Source organism: Solanum verrucosum, unplaced genomic scaffold (assembly GCF_900185275.1).
Source record: "Solanum verrucosum unplaced genomic scaffold, falcon-dt-bn FXZP01000160.1, whole genome shotgun sequence".
NCBI lineage: Eukaryota > Viridiplantae > Streptophyta > Magnoliopsida > Solanales > Solanaceae > Solanum > Solanum verrucosum.
The window spans coordinates 349,302-371,457 of NW_026020443.1; the positions used below are offsets into that span (position 1 = coordinate 349,302).

At 35.8% G+C, this 22,156-nt stretch overlaps 2 protein-coding genes across 2 annotated transcripts in view; one reads left to right on the plus strand and one right to left on the minus strand.

The window, feature by feature from the left end:
- LOC125808547 (probable sodium/metabolite cotransporter BASS4, chloroplastic) overlaps positions 1-14,358 on the plus strand; it is a 37,879-nt gene extending 23,521 nt beyond the window's left edge. The window contains exons 6-14 of the mRNA XM_049488231.1: positions 2,848-2,906; positions 3,009-3,077; positions 3,939-4,052; positions 5,585-5,606; positions 7,463-7,530; positions 12,989-13,074; positions 13,610-13,739; positions 13,905-14,006; positions 14,079-14,358. Coding sequence (XP_049344188.1) covers positions 2,848-2,906; positions 3,009-3,077; positions 3,939-4,052; positions 5,585-5,606; positions 7,463-7,530; positions 12,989-13,074; positions 13,610-13,739; positions 13,905-14,006; positions 14,079-14,144 — 716 coding nt within the window. The 3' untranslated portion in view covers positions 14,145-14,358. The remainder of the gene's footprint in view (positions 1-2,847; positions 2,907-3,008; positions 3,078-3,938; positions 4,053-5,584; positions 5,607-7,462; positions 7,531-12,988; positions 13,075-13,609; positions 13,740-13,904; positions 14,007-14,078) is intronic.
- Positions 14,359-16,784: 2,426 nt separating this feature from the next.
- On the minus strand, positions 16,785-20,607 carry LOC125808549 (phospholipase A2-alpha-like). The gene is made up of 4 exons (XM_049488236.1): positions 20,433-20,607; positions 19,364-19,406; positions 19,146-19,271; positions 16,785-17,078 (listed from the first exon to the last, which is right to left on the minus strand). Exons 1-4 carry the CDS (start codon positions 20,574-20,576, stop codon positions 16,903-16,905), a joined length of 489 nt encoding a protein of 162 aa, XP_049344193.1. The 5' UTR covers positions 20,577-20,607; the 3' UTR covers positions 16,785-16,902.
- Positions 20,608-22,156: the final 1,549 nt, after the last annotated feature.

Sequence of the window (22,156 nt, forward strand, 5' to 3'; positions counted from 1 at the left end):
TTTTAAGTATCTTGGGGCTGTAATCCAAGGAAGTGGTGACATAGACGGTGATGTCACACATCGCATTGGGGCGGCTTGGATGAAATGGAGGCTTGCCTCTGGAGTCTTGTGTGATAAGAAAGTTCCACCGAAACTTAAAGGTAAGTTCTACAGAGTGGTAGTTAGACCGGCCTTGTTGTATGGAGCGGAGTGTTGGCCAGCCAAGAACTCACATGTTCAAAAACTGCATGTTGCGGAGATGAGGATGTTGAGATGGATGTGTGGGCACACTAGGAGCGATAAGATTAGGAATGAGGTTATCCGAGAGAAGGTGGGAGTGGCCTCTGTGGTGGACAAGCTGAGGGAAGCGAGACTGAGATGGTTTGGGCATGTGAAGAGATGGTGCACAGACGCCCCAGTGAGGAGGTGCGAGGGGCTGGTTGTAGAGGGTACGCGGAGGGGTAGAGGTAGACCTAAGAAGTATTGGGAAGAGGTGATTAGACAGGACTTGGCTCAACTTCGCATTACCGAGGACATGACTCTAGATAGGAAGGAGTGGAGGTCGCGTATTAAGGTTGAAGGTTAGTAGGGCTAGCGTGTTGTCTTTCCGTGCGAGGGTTTCGGTGGGTAGCGTTTGTAGTAGTCCTAGCCTTGCTCTTGTAGTTCTTGTCTGTGATCCTATAGCCAGTTGTCGTTTACTGCGTTTCACCTCTCACAGTATTTTCTTGATGTTATTGTCTCCTTTGTTGATTATGCACTTTTCTCTTATTGGATACTATGTCTTATATAATGTTTCCTCTTCTTTTACTTGGGTTGTCGTACTTGAGCTGAGGGTCCTCCGGAAACAGCCTCTCTACCTCCACGAGGTAGTGGTAAGGTCTGCGTACACTCTACCCTCCCCAGACCCCACTTAGTGGGATTTCACTGGGTATGTTGTTGTTGTTGTTGTTGGTAACTTTTATATTATATCGCAGCAGTACATGGGTAGTACTTAACCTTATATACAGATGAACTCCAAACTCCACTGTTCTAAGTCTATATTGAGTCTAAAACATCAATTATAGAGACTGTTTTATGTAAGTATAATTGATTAAACCAAAAACATAACAACAAAATGCAGTTAAGTTTAACTTTCTGCATACTATTCTCTATGCTCTCAAAATACCTAGAATTCCTCTCTTTCCAGTTGCCCACCATATTGAAGTAGGGATACTTCTCCATCTAGTTCTGTCTTTTGCTAGCACAGCTGCCTCCTCCCAGGTTTTTAGCGCTTCAGTAATTCTCGTAGGCATAGTCCAGGATATGCCTTTGAGACTCTAGAACACCCTCCATAACTGTTGAGTAAATTTGCAGTGTAGAAATAAATGGTTAACAGTTTCTGATGTTTCCCCACATAGAACACACCTAGAACATAAGGTTATCCCCCTTTTCATTACATTATCCTGTGTCAGAGCTGCATCCTTAGCTAGCAACCATATAAAACATGAGACTTTATAAGGAATTCTGCATTTCCAAATTTGTCTCCATGGCCAGGTAGGAATCTGTTGACTTGGTTGCTCCATCAACATGTAGGCTGCACCTACTTTAAATGTACCTTTGCTGCTTCCTTTCCATCCTAATACATCCTCTTCTGCCAAGAGTCCATTGAAACTCTTCCCAGTCATGAGTGGTCTCCTGAAATGGAAATTCCAACCTTGTGTGGTCCAAATCTCTGCTATGGCTCTTTGTTGTGAGAGAAATAGGTTATATATGTCTGCGAAAAAGAGTTCCACATTACCCAACTCATGCCATTCTTCCTTCCAAAATTTGGTCTTGTTCCCATTCCCCACTTTCACCTTGGAGTTGAGTTTGATTTCCTCCAATAAATCTCTTATGTATCTCATAAGCTGACTCCATAAGGTGAAGTCACATCCTTGGTCATCCAGCTATCTTCAGCCTCATATTTGGCACCTACCACTCTTTTCCACAGTAACTGATCTTCAATTGAGTACTTCCACAGCCACTTCATTCTGAGTGCTTTACATTGAAATTTCACTTTATTCTCAATCCCCCATTTTTCTTCCCAGTTGTCACAGATTTCCATTTTACTAGGTGAAATCTCTTCTTATCTTTGTTACCTTGCCTCAGGAACTTCCTTCTCATCCGCCAAACTTTTGATGATACATGCTGGAATAGCAAATAGTGACATCATGTATGTTTGCAGAGCATCAAGGACTGAGTTGATGAGGGTCAATCTCCGTCCCATAGATAGGTATTGTGTAGTCCGTCTAGCCAATTTTTGTCGTACTTCTTTATCACACCATTCCAAATTTCAATACTTGGACTTTGCTCCCAAAGGCATCCCCAAGTAAGTTGTTGGCGAAGTGCCAACTTCACCACCAAGTATTGAGGCTATACAGTTCCTATGATTGACTTCATTAATGGGATACATGAAGCTTTTCCTCCAATTAATGTGCAAGCCAGATACCCCTTCAAATAAGACCAGAATCACCCTTAAATATTTCAATTGATCTTCCTCAGCTCCACAGAAGATGAGTGTATCAGCATATTGAATGTGTGTCACTTCCAAGCTTTCTGTTCCATCTCTGGACACATCAAAACCTTTCAACCATGAGTTACTTTTGGTTTTGGTACCTTCTTGGTACTTTGTCAATAAACCTTTACCTTATCAAAAAAGAACTCAGAAGGAGTTACATTGATCTTTATTCTAACTGTAAATGCATGTCTTTTAATCTACGGTTCTTATGAATAACCCTTTCTATTTGACCATAAAGAAAACTGAGTTCAGCATAAATTTCAGTGCATTTTAGTTTTTCCTCGTTGCACTATGGACCTGTTGATTATGGTTATAATTTTTTGGTTCCTCAGGGTTGGCCATATTTAGCTGTATGCCCACAACATTATCTAGTGGAGTGGCACTAACTCGTGTAAGTTGAATGTCCTATGTTATGCATGGTACTCCCTATGCAGAACCAAACATGGAAAATAGTTGGTTGTTAAATTTGACTGCAGGTTTCACTTAAATACAGTTAGCAGGAGGAAACTCTGCTCTTGCGCTTGCGATGACTTTAATATCAAATCTTCTAGGTATTCTGATTGTAAGTTTTCCGAGCTATGAATCTGAATGCTGTAAATCCTTTCCATGCTATTAAGTTTCATGTCAATTTTCATTATCTCCTTCACTTTATCTGTACATAACACTATCAAAGTTGGCTGTCTTATTTTGTGGCATGTTTTTTTCTGTCCAATCGTACTCATGCAACTTTGATGGAAGTTTTGGACTATTGTTCCATGAAATGCTTGGATTTCTGTGAAAGAAGATGATTCTTTATTAAAGCTTCAAGAATTCATCTTTTGTGGTGTATATGCTGAGTTGCTTAAATTAATACCAAGTTTCCTGCAAGTCACGTCTTCCTTTTGCATTTTATAATTATAGATTCTTTCTTAAGGAAATCTGTAGTATTTGGGTTCCTTATAATTGTTGAACCATTTATCTTCATGTTTCTCACCACTCCTTGAAGTTTTCTCCTAGAAACACAAATTTGGAATAAGTATATCCTAGAACGTTCAGGTGTCAACTGGTATTAGGTGTTCTTCCTTTTTCATAAAATCTTTGTCGTTATATGTATATGTTTCTTGAAAGTAGTCAATGTCACCTTCTTGTGCAAGGGAATTAACTTGTTGTGTTAATACCATATTGAAACATCCTTTACCTTTTGAAATGAACCAGCTGAGTTGAAACCAACATGGCAATCAAGATTTATTTTTTGATTATTTATTTTTATTTACAGTAGAGCAATTGATGGTGACTGTTGAAACTAAAGGATTGATATACTCACCTGCTCCATTTGATACGCATAAGATAAATTCCACTTAATTCCATATTTAAGCTTGGACTATTTTTGCCTCACTACTTTCTGCACTTTTAACTATTCTTTTTATCCTCAATGTCGTTCTAGGTACCTTTTTCGATCTCCAAGCTCATAGCTTCTGGTGTTGGTGTGTCTGTTCCAGCTGAGCAGTTGTTCAGAAGCCTTGTTGTCACACTTCTAGTTCCTCTTATCATAGGGAAGGTATTAACAGAAATCATACCATTCATCATACCCTGTTGAAAAAATTAGAAGTTCTTTTATGACTCCACAAGTTCTTGATAGACAATCTTTATTGCAACCATCTTTTAAAGGTTAAGCAACAAGTAGTCTAGTCTAGCCACTACAATGTTGTAGTTTCTTTACTCTCATCAGTGTCGCATTGATTTTATTTTCTAGGAATTTCTAGTATAATTTATTTTCAATTGGCACGAACCATACTCAATAGTCATCATTCTCTGACCATATATGATCATTATATGGGTGATGGTTTGGGGAGGGGGTTGTTCATATCTTAGTTTACTTCTAATTCAGCTTGTATCTTGTTGGACAAGTTCTAGACTATGGCTAACCATCTGACTTCCCCCATCTCTCCTGAGTTTCCCTTTTTTTGTTTTTCGAAATCGGCTACTTTAAAATCTTTTCTTCTTATATGCATTGTTTCAATGATGTCTTCACTTCTACATTTACTATGGACAATCCAATATGATGAGATATGAATGTTTGGTTAATCAAGTTGGTTTGTTCCGGAAAGCTAGGGAGAGACTATAACGCTTTAGAAAGATGAGAAATATTTCCAAGAATACATAACATTTCTCATAATATTTATGCACTTCATCTCCAAATACTGGAGACATGCTGCAGGAATCCAATGTGTAGGTGACAAATGGACCAGTTTCAATCTGCTTTCAATTTCCTGTTAGCAGCTTTAGCTAAACATTTTCTTATTGTGGAGAGAATATAGTTCTCCTGTGAAAGAATAAAGATAGTGTAGTATCTTTTCCTTGGTTTGGTGTTTTGTGCTGGTTAAAGGGAGATCAAGAGGACCGGCATGTGCTTACCTCTTGTGATTGTGATATTTGATTTTCTTCATAAGATGTCGAAGAGAATCCCCACAGGCCGCTTTATAGAGCGATCCGCCCTTTGCAACCTCATCGGAGTGGGTTTAGGATCTCCTAGACCCAACTTTTTGAAAATCACAAGGGGCATCAAGTTGATACTTGCCCTGAGGTCACACAATGCTTTGTTGTACAAGTAAACCCTGATGGTGCACGGAATCATCTTTCTTTTGTAAAGCAGAAGATCCATAAGGATTGCTAAGAGTCATCTTGTTATCTTCAAAGCTTCTTTTCCTGGTACAAAAATATTAATCAGTTTTGAGAAGTACATATAACTTGGTTGAATTGAAGCCATCCTCCATATTTGGTTTAATTCAGTGCTCAAAAGGCCCAAGTCTAAACAAAGGGCAGAGATAACTGAAAAGGTTCTATCTTATTCATTTATTGAAGGGTTTTCTTTTTGTTGGAACTATTTTACACCAAGATATATCTGGAGTATCCAACTTAAAACATTTCATTTGGACAGACTTCCTTTAATTGATAGCATCAAGATGTTTCTTTTTCTTCTTGTACCTTTAATTGATAGCATCAAGATGTTTCTTTTTCTTCTTGTACCTTTGAAGTTTCTACAACTGATTAACGCCTTCTCTTTTCTCCCTTGTTTTCCTCCCTTTACAGGCTTTACGAGAATGTTGCAAGGGTAAGTGATCTGCACTCATCGAAAAAGTTAGATGCTGTATCTGAACTATCTCATAGCTTGAATGGTTTCAAACCTGCCTTTTCCCATGAATGCGTTAATACCCAATCTGGACCACCATCCTAAGTGCTCTCAACTATTGTTTATAATGGTTTAGCTGTTTATACTAAGGAATTTGACTTCCCTCTTCCTTACAAGAGCTTGTGGAGGGTATGTAAAAAGATCATTAATGTAATTACACGAGGCAGTCGGATTAGGAGAGGGAAGGACCTAGGCTGTTTTCCCTGTCCAAGGCTCCAAGCCCATCTGACATGCACAGGTTAAGGTTTTTGGCACTCTTTTTCTCTGGTTGTTGGTCAAACTCAGTGTTCAGGGGCTGAGATCACAGTTACCATTCTACTTTGCTTCTTTATTCTGAAAATCACTTCGATTGAAGTATTGCCTTACCATTGATGATGCAAGTTGTGTTAAACAATAGATACATTATCTTAATTGACTTCAAATTGCAAAATTTGATCTTTTAACATCGAGTATTTGAATGCGTGAAGCGTCTCATTGCTAGAACAAGACTTCCCATTGAGAAATTCCATACCATTTAATAATGTATTGGATATGTGGTATGAAGTAGTCACGACCCAAATTCTGTAGGATCGGTGACTGACACCCGACTTCCCCCTTGCTGTGCAAACCGAAATCAGTTATATCTAAATCATTCAACCTCAATAGCATTAAGGCTAACATAAGCAAATCACCAAATAAAGCATAAACTTCGTAATACAAATATGTATCCGAAATACGTAACTGCAACACATGTCTAAGCCCCAACCACAGAATATCAAAATATTCATATTAGTCATAACATAGTTCTAGCATATACAATATGCAGAAACGGCCAAATAAAGCATGTCTCATATCATACACATAAACCATAGCATTTATTCTATCAACCCAGTATAATATTGTTAGAGTGGGTAAAAGTCCCACATTGGTTGGGGAATGGACTAGTGGTCTCCTTATATGGACTTGAGCAATCCTCCCCTCATGAGGTAGCTTTTGAGGTTGAGTTAGGCCCAGGTGTCATATCTTTACATGGTATCAGAGTCGGGTCCATCCCTTTTGGGCTCCCGGTCCATGCTCCAGTCGGGCCTGGGCGTGAAGGGGGGTGTTAGAGTGGGTAAAAGTACCACATTGGTTGGAGAATGGACTGGTGGTCTCCTTATATGGACTTGAGAAATCCTCCCCTCATGAGCTAGCTTTTGAGGTTGAGTTAGGCCCAGGTGTCATATCTTTACAGATATCCTAATTCTTCTGTATATGCTTGTCGCACTCACTTCATATTCACAGACATAACGTGTAGCTCAAGATAGATAGTATGCTTATTCTTTGGGGAAAAAAACTCTTAGAGGTCAAAATCTGTACTTACCTCGGTTCGAGATAAGCTAACTGCTCCAAAACTGTTTTACCCCGTCCAATATCCTCGAGACGACTCTGATCTATACAATGGTTTCAATGTGGTTGGACAAACCCATTGGACTTAGTTATTGAAAATAACCTTGGTAAAGCCAAGGTGACCCGAAAAGTCAACCATTGGTCAACAAACTCAATTCCGCAATTTTGGTATTCCACCAGATACATCAGAAACAGTTCTACACCTGGTTTAAGTTTTCAACTTATCTGAACCCCTTGGGTCTCATCCTAAACCATCCAACCAAGTAATAATTAACAATAACAACCTAAATGTATGCTATGCTCAAAACATAGTCTGGAACATAAATACATAATACTCAATACGAGGGATCTGGTTGTTGCATCAAACTGCCTAATGTATTACTAATTTTTTTAAATAATTTCTATTGCAGGTGTGGCTGAGTTTTCTGATCGAAATCGTAAGCTTTTATCAATGATGAGTGCTCTCCTCCTCAGTCTAGTAAGATCCAGATTTTAATTTACTATATCCTAGTCTATTATTGATGCGTTTATCGGGAAACAATATTCCAGACGTGAAGTTATTAGGACAGATGATGATTAATATTTTTGTTGGTCGAATAAAACTTATCTGAGTGGATTAGGACTCTTGTTAATTCAGTTTTATAGGACTTTTGCCATTTCTAGTTTGTTAGGACTCTTGCTACTGGAAACCTCTATTTAACAGAGTTGACGTTATTAATAAAACAAGTTGGATTTTATCACGTCACAGAGCTTCAGAACTTTCTCAAACGAATTCCCAGGTCTGCGGATCCTGAATGAAGTGCGAAATTCGGCAATCATAGGCAGGTCAAAGAACAAGAACAAGAGCTTGGACCTGAGTGTTGGGCCTGAATTTCCAGTTAATCGTCCAGTGACTCTGATCCAAAATTAGCAACCTTAACAATTTGGTACCAGAGCTTGCCACCATGGACGAAAACACCGTAGAAACAAAGTCGGGAAGTCTTCTATAGGAAGCCCAAACTCAAATCGAAGAAAATAGTAGTTGTAGAAGCAAGGGTGGATTCCAAATTCCAGCAACTATCGCAACGAATTGAAATGTTATTCTGCACCCGGACACGTGCAATCGAAACGTTAATCTGCACCACGACACGTGTAAAGGGAGTTGAAGTTGGAGACAATAACACTGCTTCTGTCCAATGAACCAGTAACACAGGTGAACAACTAGGTGTGCATGTAGGAGGAAGAAACAACAACAATAACTTTGGTACTGATGACAACAGCAGGAAGAGGTATAGTTCCTAGATACACTAAATTAGACTTTCCTACTTATGATGGAAGTGAAGATCCTCTTATTTGGCTTCACCATTGTGAGAAATTCTTCACTAACCAACGCACAACCAACCAAGAAAAAGTAGGCTTAGCTTCTTTTCACATGGTAGGGGAGACACAATTTGTGGGTTTATCAACTGGAACAAGAGGAACCCAATTTAACATGGTGTGTCTTCAAAGAATATTATACTCTTTGTTTTGCCCCAATAATGAAAAGCAATCCACTAGGGGAATTGATCAACTTGAGACAAACTAGTTATGTTGAAGATTATCAGAGGAACTTCCAAAACATGTTGGCTCGTGCACCAGCTGTACGTATGTACCGGCAAGTAGATATGTTTACAGCAGGATTAGTTGATTTGATTCATCTCGATGTTGAATTGCATAAAACATCTAACCTAGTCGAAGCAATGAGTTTGGAGAGAGCAATTGAGAAGAAGATACGAAATTTCTTCTTTAGTGCAAGAGCTGCTGCTACAACAGTAACTCCGAGTGCTAAGGTAACTGCTTTTAATCCTTTTGTGAAAAAGTTGACCGGCACCAAGATGGCTGCCCGAAGGGCAAAGGGGTTGTGCTACAACTGTGATGATCCTTATGGTCAAGATGATCAGTGAAAAAAGTTATTTTGGTGGGAGATAGAGGATGGGGAATCCAAAGAGCATAACAATGGATAGTGGAGAGGCTGCCATCTCACTCCATGCTATTACCGACAAACGACATGAATAATATGCAGTTGCAAGTTGTAATTGATAAGAAGTTGTTGCTTAGCTTAGCAGATTCAACAGTGCAAACAATTCTATTAACTCAACGGCGGGCCAACATTTAAACTTGCCTATTTAACATCGAGGAAATCTCTATGTATCAGTGGCAAATGGCAAGAAGATTTCCAATTCGGGCCTTTGCACAATAGTGCAATTTTGTGTAGCTAACCATTCCTTCAGTGTTGATATATATGCGATTCCTTTGGATGCTTTTGATATTGTCCTAGGTATCAAGTGGCTGCAAACACTAGGGTTATCTTGTGGGATTTCGCCTTATTGACCATGAGCTTTCAAGTAAAAGGGAAGCAGATTATTTTATATGGACAACAATTATTTTAGGTTTCTTGGACCATCACATATGTTTACTACCAGGAACTGGTCTGGTGGTAGTTTGTCCCTATCTCTACCCCCACTTTCAGAAAAAATAAGATTGAGAAACAGTGTGATCAAATGCTTCAGCAAGGCATTATTCGACCCAGTCGTTCTCCATTTTCATCACCTGTACTGCTAGTCTGGAAACGTGATGAAACATGGCGCTTTTGCATGAATTATAGGGAGCTAAATGGCAAAACAGTAAAAGAGAAATTCCCTATTCCAATAATGGAGGAATTACTTAAAGAATTGCATGGAACACAATTTTCCACCAAGCTTGATCTTCACTCTAGCTAGTATCAAGTCTGCATGGATTCTATGGATGTTGAGAAGATGACTTTCAGAACACATCATGGGCATTTTGAGTTCCTTGTCATGCCATTCTAATTGACTAATGCTCCTTCTACCTTTCAAGCAATGATCATGAATGAGGTATTTCGGAAGTACTTATGGTATTTGTACTTGTATTCTTTTATGACATTCTTGTGTATGGCAAGACCTGGAAGGAACACTTTTCACATATGTGAATCATCTTTGAGTTTGCTGCAAGCTCATTGCCTTTATTTTAAAAAAAATCTAAATGTCAGCTGATGTTAGCAAAATTGAGGCCGTGGTGGACTGGCCTCAACCGCAATCAACATCAGTGTTGCATGGATTCTTAGGATTGGCAGCATATTACTGTAAATTTTAACCAGAATTATGGTCTGATTTTTGTCCCTTAACAAGTATGCTTAAGCGACATTCTTTCAAGTAGAACTATGATGCACTTGCTTCTTTTAATGCTCTTAAAAAGGCATTAGTTGCTTCCCTGGTGTTACAGTTGCCAAACTTTGAAGAAGACTTTGTTGTTGAGTTTGATGCTTCGGGTGTTGGATTAGGAGCAAACCTTCAACAACAAGGACATCCAATTTCTTATTTTAGTCGTAAGCTAGCTGACCGACACTTGAAACTATCATCTTATGAACATGAATTGATAGGCTTGACAAAGGTAGTTCAACATTGGAGGTTTTATTTCTTGGGTCGAGCCTTTATTATTCGAATGGATCACTACAGCTTTATATATTTGTTAGATCAACGCCTTACTACTTCTCCTCAACAACATCGGCTTAGCAATTCGATGGGGCTTGATTTTCCGGTGGAATACAAGGCTGGGAGATTGAATACTGTTCGAGATGCATTATCGCGGCAAGAAGAGGCTGAAGATATATGTTATTTGTTACTTCTCAGCCGGAAAGTTTGATATTTGAGGAAGTCTGAGCAGAAGTCAAGCAGTCACCAATTGTGGAATTTCAAGTTAAAATTGAACAAGAGAAGGATGGCGATTGGATGTTTTACTATGGGCTATTGTTCTTCAAAGACAGGATCTATCTCTTGCCAAGCTCACCATTGGTAAGTTCTGTCTTGTACGGATTCATTATAGCACACATGAAGGTGTTCAGAAGACCATGCAACGTATTCACAAGGATTTCTATTAGCCAGCCATGAAGAGTGAAGACAACTATCAAGGATTACATTGCTGCCTGTTCAGTTTGCCAGCGTAATAAGACTGTTAATTTGAGTCCAGCAGGAAGGTTACAACCTTTACAACTACCTAATCAAATCTGGTCAGATATCTCAATGGATTTTATAGATGGCCTTCCAGAATCAGTAGGTAAAATAGTGTTATTGGTGGTTGTGGACATGTTCTTAAAATATGCACATTTTATTTCTCTTGCTCATCCATATAATGCATCTTCTGTAGCAAGGATTTTCTTTATGAATATTGTTCGTTCGCATGGTATACCAAAGTCAATAGTCTATGATCGAGATGCCCTCTTCACTACTAAGTTCTGGAAAAGATTGTTTCGTTTATGTGGATTAAACTTTTTATCTGCTTCTTCCACAATCGTACGGTCAAACTGAGGTTGTTAATCGCACGATCAAGATGTATTTGCAATGCTTGGTGGGTGATCGTCCTACGAAATGGGTAGAATGGATTCCCTGGGCTGGATTTTGCTACTACACTTCTTACCATTCAGCACTTCACGCATCTCCATTTCAAGTTGTTTATGGCTGTGAGCCTCCCTGGTTGCAATCGTACATGGCTGGGTCATCTCAAGTTGATGCAGTAGACCGGGCATTAATAGAACGAGATGTTGCCTTACAAGATATTCGAGCTAAGCTCCAACAGGCGCAACACAAGATGAAAACAGTTTATGATAAAGGACATCGCGATGTGGAATTATCTCGAGGATCTTATGTATGGTTACATCTACATCCATATTGCCAAAAAACTCTAGCTAGTCATGCCTATCATAAGCTTGCACCAAATTATTATGGCGCTTTTGCGGTCCTGAAGCACATCAGATCTGTTATGCTTGATTTATTAAGTATTTGGAACTGGCTACATATGCTTGATTTTTGATACGCTTTACTTGATATTAGAAACAACCTATCTACCTTCACAAGGTAGGGGTAAGGCTGCATACACACCACCCTCCATGACCACACTTGTGGGTTTACACAGGATATGTTGTTGTTTTAGTCTGAATGTGGAAACAACAACTGCCTCAGAGTCCATCCCTCTCCCACCCCAAAAAGGACCATATGATGCACCAAGAAAGGGAGATATGAAAGTATTGAACGTTATATTATCATTGCAACACTTTTTGATTGTTGACTCTACATCAAACTAGATAAGCAGAAAGTTTGTGCATTGCTCTTTATTGAGTTACATGTTAGTAAACCCCATAATACAATTAAGTAATCCAGTCTAAGTTTGTTATCACAGAGCTTTGCTAAGTTTGGGGAGTTTTTCGGACGTGATATTTAAATCCTAATTACTGATCCCGTCTCATTTTGGGAGCATCAGAGATCTCCTTTCTATAAATGCATACTTTCGCTCTCCCAATCACGTGAACTATATTAATATGGAGATTAGGTAAATACAGTTAAAGCTTTATATACTAGAGATATGAAGTGTATTAAACTGAATATTTTTGGGATTAACAAGTCAGGTCAAGGAAGCAGTAATATGAAGGAGTTATTTTTTACAATCTAATTGTTGGAGCTGAGAGGTTTTCAGACAGGTAACTGCCCACATACACTGGTCTTAGGAAGGAGGGAGTAAACTTTTAACCATGATCCCCGTTTCACATGCTTTGAAGATGCAAAGATGTACTCAAAATCGTCTTCCATTCTTTGACATTAAGTCACGTTAGTCTTCAAATATTTTCTGAAATGACCATGGGGGTTCTCATATTTTTGTGTGTTTTTTGTTATGGAATAGGAAAGCAGGTTTGTAATTTTATGTTATGAGCTGTTTATGCTCCCCCTGCCCATGCATTTAATTCATGTTAACTTCTGAAGTCGAGGAAGTGTCTTTGACTGAACTGACTGCCAGAATGTTTATATGGACAAAAAAAATTGTTCCCATCATACTTTAGCTTTAGTTTTTGTTTTGTTTTGTTAAAAAAATTTAAAAAGCACTGCCTGATGAGTAGTTTTTTTATTCAGGCCCCTTTTATACAAGTCAGCAGATCGAGGTCACTGCTTTTATTGGTTAAGCCAGCGGTATTTCTTCTGGCTGTTGTGTTAGGAGTGTATGCTTTCACCTCTCCTTTCTCTTCGTCTTTGTTAACTTTTGATGTTTAATTTGATTCATTTTTATGGCATAGTGGATTGATGTAATCAATGCAAAATGAATTCTGGCTTACATAGGTATATGTTTGGGAAACTTTTTTGTGGACTAACAAGTTGGCACAACATGACTTTTATATCTGAGATTTTTTTCTTGGCTCAAGTGTCTTTTGTTGCACTTATACATGTAGCACCTTTTGAAGAACCAAGTAAATCCTTTTTGTCTTTGTCAATGATCTCTCTATAGCTTTGTTGGCATTTGTGCTAATACAATTAGTTGATATGGAAATATTACTATAATTAAGTAAGCCGTATGCTTTTATTCTTTCACCTTCATCGATCACAATATTTGGTGGGATTTTCATGCGCTGACTTTACCTAATCACCTTACTCAACAAAATAGATGGAATAGCATGTCTATTCCTAATTGACCCATGGTATAAGCAGATAGCTTGCTTCAGTTTCGGAGAATCACTGACTGATAAGATTTTCTTGCAGGCTTCTACATCTCAGCCTCTTTGCTTTCAATGCTCTGGCAATATCATTACTCTCCACTGTTTCAGGGGGTAGTGAATCATCGTTTTCAAAGAAGCAAAATATTAGTGCTGTTTTACTTGTTGCAAGCCAGGTAAACGACATCTTATCTTTCTGCTCATAACTTGCTTCAAAGTGCATCAGTCTAGAAAGCTTGATGCCGAGATTAGAGAAACCCACAATTCCATAATTTTCTTTTTTTTACCTCTTTCATGACATCATCCAAGTGTCCTAATTTCCTTCGTTTTATTATTACAAGAAAACTCTGCCTGTAATGGTAGCAGTAGTAGAACAGCTTGGTGGTGCTCTTGGTGAATCTGGTTTACTGGTTCTTCCATGCATAGCGGCACATTTGAACCAGGTTATTCTTGATTTCTTCAACTTTTTGAGTTTGCATTTCCAGTTTGCTAACACGAAATATCATTTGCTTCAGATCATCTTTGACTCTTTTTTGGTGAATGTTTGGTTTCAAAAAGAGCATGAGTTGAAGAGTGCTTAGATCACATTGTCAGTCAAGGATTATAGTTTCGTTTCCAGTTTGTGCACGACGAGCTTTTTTAAAGTTATCCTTTCATATGTTGGCTCAATTTTGAGAATACTATCATCCGAATTTAATAGCCTTTTTTCTTGAAGAATAATAATAATGCATCTACTTAGACTATAAATGATGTTGCAAGGTAATTGTTCTATAACTCAAACAGATGTATTTTCTATGTACGTACTTATTCTCTTTCTACTTTCATTTACTTCATTTATCCCTAATTTGTATAATTGAGCTCAAATTTACTGTAACTATTGACAGTGGCTTCTTTGTCAAAATCTAGGTTGAATGATATACTTAACTCTCAAAGTTTATACAATTAGAAGCACATATTACTTGCACTAGATTTAGATGTGAGGGAGTATTCACAGTTTGTACACCAAATAAATAGTTTAGGAGTCATCTAATTATGTGTTTGTTAAGTTCCTTATATTTCTAGACCAACTATACTTTTTGCAGCTTAATGATCACATTAATGTAGAGCAGATGTTGAAAAAGGATGTTCCTAATTGCTTAGTTATTCATTTTTCAGTTGGGATTTGGACCTAACTCTACCTCGAAAGTTATAGCTTAAGAGGGAAATATTGTCGAACTCCATGATATAATGGTATAGTGGGATGGATCACACTCTTTCACTTTCAATCAGAAGTCTCACACGTTATAACTCTAGAGGGAAAGATTGTAGAAGTCAAATATAAGCAAAACATCAGTGTATTCCTAAACAAATGTGAGATTTTAATCCACTCTAACACCCCTTTCACTAGAGCTGTCAAAATGGGCCGATCCAACCCAACCCAACCCAAACGGGTTAGAGAGTTAAATGGGTTGGGACGGGCTGGCCCTTTTATAATTAAAGTGCCTATAAAATAGCAGCCCAACCCAGCCCTAAGCGGGCCACGGGTTGGAACGGATTGGCCCTTCAACCAAAAAACGGACAACATTTTCCTCTTAGAAAGGATACGAACGTTGATGTCCAATGAACACGACATCAATACATACATAAATTCATTTATGAATTAAACATACTTCAGTGAATATTTACAAAACAAATACATAATAGCCAAGATACAACATTCATAAGATTCATCGGAGCAAAAAAAATTACATGATCACTATTTTCATAAACAAGGCAATAAAGGAGAAGTGAAAAATTAGGCATAAAAACAAATGTGAAAAAGGTCAAAGATTCATAGTTATGATGGAGTAATGGACTTGAGCTAATAAGAAAATTTAGTGGACTAATGACCCTAAAGTGTAAAAGATATGTAAAAAATAGTCTTGATTTTATATTGATACTTTAAAAATATTTATTGACAAAATTTTAACAAGTAAAACACTACTTAAAATATATATATAATAAATATTTTTAAAATTCACAGCCCGTGGGCTGGCTTCTGAGGCTTGCGGGTTGGCCCTACAAGGCCAGCGGGCCAAATGAGGCTGGGCTAAAAAGCCTCGTTCCTAAATGGGCTGAAAAAATTGAGCCTAACCCCATTTAATTCAAGGGTTGGGTTGGGCCGGCCTAGTGGGCCAAGCCCATTTTGACAGCTCTACCTTTCACACTCAGGCACCCAGGTCCAATTGAAACATGGATCGGGAGCCCAAATCTGGCTCTGATACCATGAGAGATATGACATTTGAGTCTAACTCAACTCCAAAAGTTATCCCATGAAGGGAAGATTACCCAAGCCCATAAAAGCAAACTGCCAATCCATTCTCCAACCAATGTGGATATTTAATCCACTCTAACACCTCCTTCATGCTCAGGCACAACTGAAGCGTGGACCGAAAGCCCAAACGAAGATAGACATAGCTCTGATACCACGTAAAAATATGATACTAGGATCTAACTCAACCCCATAAAATTCGGCAATCCTTCACTCACAAGCTAACTTTTAGGATTGAGTTAGATCCATATGTCATATCTTTACCATTCATAAGAAACAAGATAAACTCTTTTATCTTCTCTTTTCTTAAACATGATAATTGTTTGGTCATAGTTACTAATTTATGACAAATTCTTAATGCAAAAATGGGCTAAGATTGTGTAGCATGTAGGGGTTGGCAGTTTGGCCCATTATTATAATTTCTACATTATGTTAACTGAAGTAAAATATAATGTCTATATTCGACGTTGTACTTAATTAAAATTTAATTTTGTATTTGCTTTGTCAAAGTTGTAAAAGAAAAGCAAATGTATGGGGTTGACTATTTTAGATTTACATCTCATTACTCAATCTGATTGAACTTTAAAATTACCAAACAATGCACCCTATATCTTGCATATATCTTACCTATCAACATTACTAGAAAATAGAAATAAAGATTCTCATCGGGAATCAGTGAAACTTTGTGTTATAAAATATGATTTTTCTATCAAAATAGAATCTCATTAAAATAACAGAAAGCTTCCTTATTTTTTCATATGAAATAATTACTATTTCCTTCACACCGAATTCAATTAAAATATAAGTCGGAATAGCCACTGAGCATTTTTCAAAAAGGAAAATGGTGATTTGTTTTTAGTATGCCCCTCTTAGAGTTGTTTAACAAGCAATTGAAACCAAATTTCTAAGACAAATGAAGCATTATATACGATACATCTAGACATTTAATTTGGTCCCCATAGAAATTTCAAGCACAATGATAACAACAATTTTCTTCAAATGTAAAAAAAAAAAAAAAGTTAGAAAAATTAAAAATGGTTTTAAAAATACTATGGTTTCTTGAAAATTTTCCCAGCAGCAACAGCAGCATCAATAACATCAGTGATTACTCTAACAACAGTAGTAATTGAACATGTATTTTCTTTGAATGTTGGAGATCCTGATTTTGTGAACTTAGCTACACAACTCAAGAAGTTCTCATTGCACTCCAAATTTAGATAATTATCTGTCAAATAAAAAATAACAAAAATAGCTAAGAACAATGAATCCAGAATTTAGAATCAATAAGTTTGTAATGAATAAATACTCGCTAGTATATACATATACACACACATATATATAGTCTATGTTTAAATTTATGTAATGTAGTTTGACTTGACACAGAGTTTAAGAAAGAAAAATGTTTATGTAGCTATAAATTATTTCATTAAAGGTAAAGTTGGGATTTTAAAGTTAAATGGTTATTAAATATAAAAATGTGTCATTGTTTTTTAGACTAACTAAACAAGAAAGTGAATCATATAAATTGGGACAAAAAAGTACTCTGTCCGTCCACTTTAAATTGTCATAGTTTCCTTTTTTAGAGTCAAACTATAAAAACTTTGACTTACATTTTACGATGTATTTTTTTATCATATTGACATGCAAAAACATTGCAAGTTATAATATTTTTCTTATAGTTTTTTAATATCTAAGTTTTTGCTTAAAATATCAAATTAATGTTATCTAATTTAACTTTCAAAATTAGCCAAATTAACTTTCGAAAAACATACATGACAATTAAAAATGGGCGAAGAGAGACTTTTTTTTTTGGGTAATTATATCTTTCTGGACCATCCTAAAAAATAATAATCGACATATGTATTTGCTTTGTATATTAAGAATAATAAATATACATTATCAGCATACACATTTTGTATCATAATGTAAACGCCTTTTTTTTAATTATATATATTTACATAGTTGGAGCCAAAAAATAATTAAAGTAAGATTCATTTATGCCAACAAACTATCACTAAAAATTATTTTTAAACCCTACTTGTGGATATGAAACAAGTTATAATAATTAAAGTAACATAGCATCTAAATAATATCCACTACTAAAAAAACATACAATTACCTCTAAAATATATCGATAATTCCTAGTTAATTCATCGTTAAATAGTTTTTAGCTAGTTAAATTTTCATATAATTCATCGCTAATTTATAAATAAATAAGATTAGCATGAAATTTTTACTGTTTAGCTATGAAATTTTATCACTCGCTAACTTGAATTTTGGCCAATCAAAGCTTCTCCATAATTTGAGTATGATAAACACCAACTTTGATGTGTCAACACATGCATTATTGACTACAACTATCTCCCATAATTCAAATATATTATTTTCTCTAGTTAGGTGTCTTGCAAAGCAACTTCCTCAGTAAAACCTTCTTTGTTACTTGTCACTCATTAATTTATTACTCCTCTGTCTCAATTTACGTGATACTTTTCGGATTTTGAAATTCAAAAAAAATTATTTTTTATCGTAAAACTTTTATATATCTTTTAAATACTTTAAATTGTCAATTATTGTGATTTATAGTACTTTTACGTAGTTTACAAATCTATAAATTTCATTTTTAAAAACTTGAAAGATTTCATATGCAAATTTCCGATCAAACTTAAATTGTTTGACTCTCAAAAAATGAAAAATACCACATAAATTGAGGTAGAGGGAGTATTTTTACGAATTCACATAAATTGAGGTAGAGGGAGTATTTTTACGAATTGGACAAGTGAAGTTTTAGAATATATCTAGACATCTACGAAAAAATAAAGTAGAATTTAACTTTTATTTATTGGGGGTTGTAAGAAGATGTTTACATAATTAAGTCAATTAAAAATAAATGCAATTTATATTATAAAATATATTTTATTAATAAATTTCACAGGTAATATCCCACATAAATTATGTTATCTTCGACACCTCATCTTCACCCTTTCCCCTACAACTCTCAACCCCACCGCCCCACACCTCCAGCCCCACCTCGCTTGATATTTGTGTCACATTCTATACAAATATCTTTTAATTTAATTACGAATATAAAATTAAAAAAAAAACTCACTTATTTTTTTAAAAGATATTTTTCTCTAGAAAACATTTTCCATCATGCATGCTGAACACTCCTTATTTATCAACCCTTAACGCCATATCGTTAAAATTGAACTCCATATATAAGGGAAATGTGAATAATGCTTTTGTATTTTTACCATCATTATAAAATTGAGAACTCTTAAAGTAAATAACTTACTGTCTTTGTGTTGTATACATAGATCATGTTTCATACAACAAGCATCAAGTCCATCACATGGTTGTTCCCCTGGACATCCACTATACATAATTCCACAATACTTGCCATATCTTAGGAATGGAGGAACTGCAACAAAATCATTTTTAAAAATTTATTAAATATATAGAAATTATATAATTAAAAGTAGAAGTAGTTTTAAATATAGAAAAAGAGTGTACCTGCACAAAACTTTGATTCACATGTTCTACTGCATTCTTTTTCCTAAAAAAAAGAAAGAATTAAAATAGAAAAAGAAAAAGAAAACAAAAAAAAATTGATTAGGGTAAGGTTTGTGAATAATTAAGATGAAATTGGTATAATGGGATAGATAACAATATTCCTTTACTTTCAACCAGAATTTTCAAGTTCAAGCCCTGTTTTAAAAATATCTATTAATTTGGGTCCATCCCTACCTTACATATAAGGGTACTAATTAGCCCATTAGTTTGTACCCCTCCGGTCCTAAATCTTAGCCTACAATGTATAAAAATAATCATTATTGGTGTTAGAAGAACGAGAATTTTCCACATTAGTTGACGGTTAGGATTATACAATAGAGAAAAACACTATGCATCACCTTCTTAAAGGATATCTAGGCTATATATGGACAAAAGAAATTCATTTGCTTTGTAAGAATTTTCTACGATCGCTGACACGAATCGTGGTTATTGTAAATCCACTCAATGGATTAGGGTAGCCTCATTTTGCCTTACCAACCTTAGGGAAACTCCAAATACATGCCTAGATCGTTTGTACATACAGATCTTAGGTGCTAAGATCCAAAGACAAGAGGGAAACAATCCAGATCGTACGCTAAGGTCCTAAGAAAATTACTTAGTGGAAAAAGAAGTGATCGGGCGATGACAACCAGGAGGTGGGCTTGAAAGCAGCCGCTATGGAGAAGCACGTAATTAAGTTTCCTAAGTATTATTTTACAATTGAAGTACTACACTAAAGAATGGAAAAATACGAAGCTTCTCTACTCTAATGAGCAAATATATCACACAAATTTGAATTAGTCGAATTACTGAATTTGGAATATCATGAATATCAGTGGTGGAATCAGAATTTGCACTAAAAAAATTCAAAATATGAAGAAGTAAAACACACGAAAAAATTGATAAAGGTTCAACATCATAATATTCGTATGTATAAACAATATAATATCCGTTTATCCTACCTAGCTCCGCCTCCGAACATGATTATAGAAAAGCATGAGATGAGAGAGATATAGAAAGAAAAGTTTACCAAGGAGAGGCCAGCATTAGTTTCAACACCAACATTAAGTGCATGAATTGAAATTGGAGAATTAATTAAATTGGTGAAAATTGCTATGATGCAAAATACAAGAAAGTGTAGAGATAATTTCAATGACTGAAAAGAAGAAGCCATTTGAACTAAGCACAGAGAAAGAGAAAAAAAAAGCACTGAATTATAAGACAAAGTTTTTTTTAATTTAATTTAATAGAAAGGCTCTGATTTATAGGGAAAAATGGTTGGTGACAAAACAAAAATAAATGTGTATAGAAACTGAAGCCTTTCTGGCTGAGTAGATGAGATGAAATTTGTCTTGTAACGTCTCGTGACATGTTTTTGGCACTATTTGGGCATGATATAAACACTATCAATTTTTATTTTATTTTTTAACAGTGAGAAGGATGTGAACCTCAATTATTTGATTCAATATTTACTAGGAGGGATATTTTAAAAAATATACGGTCCAGTATAAAATATTACGCTATGTAAAATATTCTTACGTAATTCAATATAATAGAGGAAGAGGTTAATTTGAATTATTTCTAATAAGTTAAGTACATTTTTTACTCAATAGATGAAAGGATGGGCGAATTTGATCCAATAGATAGAAGGGGAATAACTTTTAGATCATTTCTAATACATTAAAGGATATTTGTATAACTTTTTCCATTTAAATTATATCCTTCCTTTGTACAAAAAGTTACTATAGACATTGAAATTTTGCGAGAGTCTACCAGACGTGTTCAATTTTAGTTAAGACTTTTGGAGACTACTCATCAATCCTAAACCTTAGTTCATGTTTATATAGAGACTATTATATTCACTTGAAATGGTATCTCGAATATCCCATAAATTTTTGGATATTCACAAAGAGATCATAAAGATAGCTAATATTGTCTTTCTCAAAGGCATCTCGAATATCCCATTAGCTCTTGGGTATTCTAAAGATCAATATCTTGAATATCTCATAACTCTTTGGATATTAGCTATCAAGTTCAAGAATTCAAGCACTCAAGCATTCAAGTTGAAGAACGACTCAAGATCAAGAGCACCAGATTCAAGAACAAGCTCAAAAGCCCTTGAATTTAAGTACAACTCAAGATCAAATTCAAGTTCATCAAGATTATATTCAAGGTAAAACGCCGCGGATTTCTCTACAAGCTACAAATTCAAGAATTCAAACACTCAAAAATTCAAGTTCAAGAACGACTCAAGATCAAGACCACCAGATTCAAGAACAAGCTCAAAAGCCCTTGAACTTAAGTAAGTACAAGTCAAGATCAAATTCAAGTTCATCAAGAATATATTCAAGATCAAGCTAGAAGGCCCTTGAATTCAAGTACAAGTCAAGATCAAGTTCATGAAGATTATATTCAATATTAACCTCAGAGGTCCTTGAATCCAAATACAAGTCAAGAACAAGTTGAAGATTCAAGAACAAGTTCAAGAGCCCTTGATTTATATTTGAAAAAATGAACCAAAGGATTCATCGAGATTGTAAACACTCATATTTTGAATAAAATATCACTACAATCATAGTGTTTGATTTCAAAATATGAGCATTACAATCTCTATGAATCTTCTGGTTCGTCTTTTCGAATATAAATTCAAGAGATCTTGACCTGTTAAATCTTGAACTTGTTCTTGACTTGTACTTGGATTTAAGGGCCTTCAAGCTTGATCTTGAATATAATCTTAATAAACTTGATCTTGAC